This window comes from Rhinopithecus bieti, unplaced genomic scaffold, assembly GCF_001698545.2.
Source record: "Rhinopithecus bieti isolate Rb0 unplaced genomic scaffold, ASM169854v2 scaffold_10015, whole genome shotgun sequence".
In the NCBI taxonomy this organism is placed as follows: domain Eukaryota; kingdom Metazoa; phylum Chordata; class Mammalia; order Primates; family Cercopithecidae; genus Rhinopithecus; species Rhinopithecus bieti.
Window position 1 is genome coordinate 1,333,787 of NW_016806417.1, and position 6,834 is coordinate 1,340,620.

The window sequence follows — 6,834 nt, forward strand, 5'->3', positions numbered from 1 at the left end:
TATTGTACAAACATACTTAATTCTTGCTAAATCTTGACATAACAACTTTTATTCCCCCCCCATTTTGAAAAAAAACAAAAGCTAAAGCATCCAAACAATAGATTAGCAGTCAGAAAACCTGAACACTAATTCTGTTCCTCCACCGCATCAGCACCAAAGGTTTTTCTTTCATGTTCAAAGGCAGGAATAGCACAGCCTCAAATGTTTTTATCAATAAATTGTTTCTCATTTTCTGCAAATGCCAGGATAAAATATAAAATCTACCCTTTCAATGAAGTACATTCATGATAATTTTCTATTGGCGTATCATGTCATCTATTCCTTGGATTTTGATTTTCATGTTTGTGATGACTTTAATACAATGCAGCTTTTGGAGACTTTGCAAGTTTAGAATATGGTGCAATATACAAAATTCAAGACAGCACTGGCTGCTTTGTGGCTCATGACTCTGATACTTATGCTCCTTTACATTTAAAAATTAAACCATATGTGAGACCAACAAAATTCTGCAACTGGCCTTCCTATAGAAACTCTCTGTGCTAATACAAAAACTGTGTGTACTTCTTGAATTAAAAGCCATATGAAATATACTCAATGCACCCATTACCAAGTAATATATTCTTAAACAACAAATTTTACAATGACTATGGTATACCTGGTTTTTTGAAAAACAAGAGCTAGGCCAACCTACCTATTTTAACTTAGGAGTTTATAGTCTGACTCTTATTTTAATTTGCATTTTTTACTGGGGCATTAAGAGAGAAAAATGATCTGCTTTTACATATTTGATTCCACTTTTTGCCGACTTCCCCATCTTTTCTAGAACTGTCCAGGAAAAGTCGAGCAACTTTTTGAAGAAGGTGGAAATTAGTCGGGTATGACAGGAGCAAAATTGAATTTAGTGTGAGGCCCTTGGTGCCAATTTGGATCCAAAGTGCATTAAAGCAGCAGAATTCTAAACCTTTCAAAACTGGGCTTTATAAGGGGAATGCTAACACAGATTCAACAGTTACAGCTCTGCCAGGGATTACTTTAATACCAAAAGCATACTCTCTCACTTTATAGAAAGAGATTACTCAGTTGTCAAACAACAAAGGTTGTGTTTATTTGTTTATTTTAAAACTTTTATTTATTTATTTATGTGTAAGCTCACTTTTTACTTTACTGGCAGGCAATCCTGAAATCAAATGTCCTTTATAGGGGTGGGGGCAAGGGAGAAGAGAAAAGGGGAGGAAGGTGGAGTTTGTCTCTGGCTCCACAGTTCGTTTTATCTATAAGGCTTTGCCAGCTTTGCTTAACTGTTTCCACCCTGCTTTTGTTAAGAAGAAATCAAAAGTGTGGAGTGGGGAAAAAAAATAAATCGGAAATACACCTGATCGGGAAGAACAACTGGACACTGATAAAAGAACAAGAAGATATTTAAATTGATGTTAGTCTAGAGAAAAATGCGAGGACAAGATTTCTAAGAGAAAGAAAAAAATCTGAAAGTTAAAAAAAAAAAAAGAAACAAAAACAGGAAAACTAATCTTTGATTAAAATACTCAGCAGAATGTCAGGGAGAGGAAGACAAAAAGCTAAGTGATAATTTTTATGTTTATTGTGTCTGAAATGAGAAGGAACAAGCAAGTTAAGGCTGGGAAGAGATAAGGGACAATGAAAGAGTGAAGTTAGTGACTTTCCGCAGAGGACAAAGTATGTAGTTTGAAATCCTTAACAATGGACTTGCAGTGTCTCTGCAAAAGTTGGTGAAAGATACCAGCAAGTGTAGGAAGGGTAGTATCTGAGGATGTCTTTCACAGACCCCAGATGGAGAAGCTGTTCTTTTCTTCCAAATCCCTAAGAAGCACAGAAGTCTTACATGTTAATAAGAGAACACACAGACACACACTCATAAGTTACATGCTGTGAAACAAAACAAGAAAATGAAACCTTTGTTGACCCCTGTTCACTTACACGAATCTTAGTTTGGTTAAACATCTTAAGACCAGTTTCCAGCTCCTTTTCATGGCTTTCTTTCCCTGGATACCCAGGTGCACAAATGGGATGGTGATCTTTACAAAACAACATCATCAACAACAACAAAAACCTCTTGCTCACACAAAAGCCCACCTTGTAAATGAATGGAATATTAACGACCACCTAATACTTGCACCGTTGGCAGGGCGAAACTGAACACTAACACAGCTATTTCTACAGATTGCCAGTGAAACCGAAGCAGCTCGAGGAGAAATGCACCTACTGTACGTGAAATGCTGGTGCAGATTTTTTTCCTATCAGTCTAACCTTCTGTGTTGATGCATGAATGCTGGTACCCACTTACAGGGATGCCAGATGATCAGTGCAGAATGAAGGTCCCAAGAGAGAGGATCACATGGCTCTCTCTGCCCTGTGACGTCACTAGCAGATGGCATGGGTACCAGCTCTGGCAGTTGGCATCAATGTCACTTTTTAGAGATCAATGAGATAGTGCAGATATACACAGATCTAGAGACTCCAGGAGACGATGCGACACTCAGCCTGAAAAGATTTGGAAGACCCAAAATGAAAACTGATTATTGAATGAAATTAAAACCTAAGGTAATATAAATAAAGATATACTTCAATTGATGCTGGCTTTGCATGCAAGTATTTAAAGATACAGTGTCACTGTCTTATAGTATTTATATGCTCTTTGCCATCTATAACTTCTTATCATATTTCATTCTTATGATGTAATTATCACATACTTTCACTGCTATTATGTAACACTGCAAGTATGTGGACATTACTAAGAGTTTGTGTATGTGTTCGTGTGTATATGTGTGTGTTGAGGGGGCTGGAGATTGTTAAACTGAAAAGTCTCTGCTTTAATGTGCCTATTTGTTTGAAGACTTTAGATGAAAATACTTGCTGCTTCACCAAACAAAAACCAAAATGCATTTGAAACACAAATTATTTTCCCCTTTCATTTGGGATTCTGAACACACGTGCACAATTGCAGTCAGAATCCTTGGACCGTTCCTGTCAGATATTAGCTAGAGGGAGACTTGTATGGCTCGTAGAACAAAAACACTACGAGAGTGGTTTTTGTCCAGGATGATTTGAACAGCAGTAAACAGACAATTCTATTCGGAAAAAATTTAAATGTAAATAAAATCAGTCTCAATTTTTTTTTAATTAAAAGAAATTGCCAGTGATTTTATGTTTTAAATTTATTTATAGAGTTTATTCCAAATTAGCCTAATCCCCTTTTCTTTTGAAGGCTGGGAAAATAGTGCTCTTTTACATAATTCTTTACTGATCAGAAAAAATCAGTTTAAAAATTGACTCTGATTATAATCTTTTCTTTAAATTTGTATATTCCCACACCCACTTATCTAAATTCACAGTTGTGTGATACAGCAAATAAAGTTAAGGTGTTGTTTGTTTGTTTGTTTTAAAAAAAGAACACAAATTTGTCAGCTAATGGAGAGATAGTACTTTCCATTTTAAAAACTGGTTTATCTTCTCATTTTGTGCTCAGGGGAATTAGAATTAATGAAATTCTGCATTGAAATTTCATGTTTTGCATTTGCTTGAATTCCACAATCTTTTTGGGGGGGTACTAAAATCCAGTTTAAAGGCAAAGAGAAATGGAGATGGTGGTGATCACAATAATTATATGTTTCATTTTTATTTTCTTTTGATAATTTGCTCATATAAATTAGTCCTATTGAATGCATCAATGTCTTCATAATTACTTATCTTCACAAACTCAAAATTATATTTAATGTTAAAAAATCAGCCCCAGAATCAGTCTTTTCACGTGTTTTGTAGTCTTATGATGAAATAATTAAATATGTTTTAAGTGTATAAACTTTAAAAATGAAAACTCTTTAAATATTGTGCTGGCATTTTTTCAGGTAATTTAAGATTAGAGAACCATGTTAACACTACCGTTTGATGAGTCTGTTGTAATGCCAGAATCCCAGATGTGCAGAAAGTTTTCTAGAGAATGCGAGGACCAGAAGCAGATTAAGAAACCAGAAAGCTTTTCCAAGCAGATTGTCCTTCGAGGAAAAAACATCAAAAGGGCCCCTGGAGAAGAAACCGAGAAAGAAGAAGAGGAGGAAGACAGGGAAGAGGAAGATGAAAATGGGTTGCCTAGAAGGAGGGGTCTTAGGAAAAAAAAGACAACCAAGCTGCGATTGGAAAGGGTCAAGTTCAGGAGACAGGAAGCGAACGCGCGAGAGAGGAACAGGATGCATGGCCTCAACGACGCTCTGGACAACTTAAGAAAAGTGGTCCCCTGCTATTCTAAAACCCAGAAACTGTCCAAAATAGAGACTTTACGACTGGCCAAAAACTACATCTGGGCACTTTCTGAAATTCTGAGAATCGGCAAGAGACCAGATCTGCTCACATTCGTCCAAAACTTATGCAAAGGTCTTTCCCAGCCAACTACAAACTTGGTGGCAGGCTGCTTGCAGCTCAACGCCAGGAGTTTCCTGATGGGTCAGGGTGGGGAGGCTGCGCACCACACAAGGTCACCCTACTCTACCTTCTACCCACCCTACCACAGCCCTGAGCTCACCACTCCCCCAGGGCATGGGACTCTTGATAATTCCAAGTCCATGAAACCCTACAATTATTGCAGTGCGTATGAATCCTTCTATGAAAGTACTTCCCCTGAGTGTGCCAGCCCCCAGTTTGAAGGTCCCTTAAGTCCTCCCCCAATTAACTATAATGGGATATTTTCCCTGAAGCAAGAAGAAACCTTGGACTATGGCAAAAATTACAATTACGGCATGCATTACTGTGCAGTGCCACCCAGGGGTCCCCTTGGGCAGGGTGCCATGTTCAGGTTGCCCACCGACAGCCACTTCCCTTACGACTTACATCTGCGCAGCCAATCTCTCACCATGCAAGATGAATTAAATGCAGTTTTTCATAATTAATGAGGAAAATGAAAATAAACAGTGGTCATTCACCTTCCCCGTCTAATTAAGACAAAGCAGATGCTTGTGGGCTGAGTAATTGGCACAACTCTATCTAAGGTGTTTACTAGTTTCTGAAGTGTGTTTCAACTATTGTGAGAATTTTCTATGTAATAATAAATCTCTTTTCCTATGAGAATTTCTTTTCCTTTCCTTTTGTCTGTAAAGCACTGTGATTCTGTTTCTACTGGAAAGATTTTTTCCTTTTTAATTTTCTTTTAAACTTACTTAATTTGTTTGAACAAGGTGTCTAAGAATATACTGTTGAATAAAGACATGCACACAGCATAATTCAATGTCTATTTTGGTTGTACAGTAATTATAAAATGCATGTTATTAAAATCAGATGAATAAAATGATGTGTTTATAATTATTAGGAATTATATATTATGTATCTTTTAAAAATTGAAATTTTAAAATATTGAGAATATCACTAAGCTGACAATGATATTGGGAGATGCATTTGCAACAATATAAAAGCTATGCAATTTTCTTTTATTAAGGATGAATCTAAATGCATTCAATTGGTAACTATTCCTCTTCAAGTATTTGCAGATGGGGCAACATGATATTTGGGTAGCTGATGTCATAATTTGGGGACAATTATCTCAATCATCAAGAAAAAATTTCAGCACTTGTTTTGTATTATTCAGAAATTAACTGTACAGGTTTGTTATCACAATGTATAATTGTGTTTTCCACCCCACATTTTAAGGCAATTAAACATAGATATTTCCACTCGTAAAGGACATCTATTAGCTGTGATATTTTTGCATGCTACTTATTATTTCCTGGTACACAGCTGCTTTTTGTCTCCAATACTCCCCACTCCTCATTTCAGAAATATTTCTGGATTACAAAACCGTAGGAGCTAAAACAAATTTCTTAAACAAAATGGCCAAAGCGCTTACAAGAATTGTTTTTTTCAAGTGTCTTAAATGAAAGAAGAGGAGCCCATGAGGGTTAAACATCCTGGGGAAACAATGATAAATCCTGGTAACCTTCAGCTCGAGCCTAAAATCGGTGGCAAATTTCCAGCAAACACCAGAGTGGATGTTAAAAATGGAAGGTTTTACTCTGCGCCGTTTAAATGTCTGGCCGATCAGAGGCTAAATTCTGTGTGATTAAAAGTTTCCTTATAGAAGGCCACCAAAAACTTACTTATAATAGCGCCTGGGGAGCTAAACCTCTTAAACAGGATTGAGCCTCTTCTACAATCGTGGGCGGGGTGGCAATGACCTTGCCAAGATGCCCTCTGGTGCAGTTTTGCCTCAGGGGAAGAAGTGGGGACAGCTGCGCAGACCGATGAGGGCAGCAGAAAGTGGGTGCAGTGGTGGCGGGACGGGGCAGGTCTTGGGTGAGCCTGGCCAGCGCTGCCCCTTGGGGGCTGTGTCTGTACCGCCAGAGCAGGCGCGGGCCCGACAGGGCCTGGCGGGCGGCGTGGGGAGAGGTTGCTGGCGGCGTCGCGTCCCTCGGTGGCCGCCCTGGCACAGGCTGCAAGCCCGTGTCCCGCCCGCAGTGGGCGCCCTGGGGGCTGGGGGCCTGCGCCCTGCGAACCCGGGCCGCGGCGCCCACACTGACCTGGCCTGCCCAGGAAAGGGGCCGGGTGGCATGGGGAGCGGCGAGCGCACCGCAGCGCGCGGGCCTGGAGACTGCCCAGCACTCGCTCCGAGAGGGAGAAAGGGGGTCGCCCCTTCACCCGCCCCTTGTGCCACAAGGAGGAACGCGGCGCAGGCGGCGATAGCTCCAGCTCTCTCTTGCCCAAGTGCAGCCGAGAACTGACCCTGCCCTGCCCCTCCTACGACTGGCGGGACTTCCTGAGCCGAGGCTGCGAGGCCCGCTCCCCATTCAGCAGAGGACGGCGTCGCCCTCTCCCTCT

At 40.1% G+C, this 6,834-nt stretch overlaps 1 protein-coding gene across 1 annotated transcript; it reads left to right on the top strand.

Moving 5' to 3' along the window:
• The first annotated feature begins 2,062 nt into the window (after nucleotides 1-2,062).
• On the top strand, nucleotides 2,063-5,704 carry NEUROD6 (neuronal differentiation 6). Its single transcript, XM_017876443.1, has 2 exons — nucleotides 2,063-2,577; nucleotides 3,882-5,704. The coding sequence occupies exon 2, from the start codon at nucleotides 3,903-3,905 to the stop codon at nucleotides 4,914-4,916; it is 1,014 nt and encodes a 337-aa protein (XP_017731932.1). The 5' UTR covers nucleotides 2,063-2,577; nucleotides 3,882-3,902; the 3' UTR covers nucleotides 4,917-5,704.
• The last annotated feature ends 1,130 nt before the right edge of the window (nucleotides 5,705-6,834 follow it).

Excerpts from the sequence above, each read along its gene's own strand:
- NEUROD6 (XM_017876443.1), top strand. The coding sequence starts at position 3,903 with ATGTTAACACTACCGTTTGATGAGTCTGTTGTAATGCCAGAATCCCAG.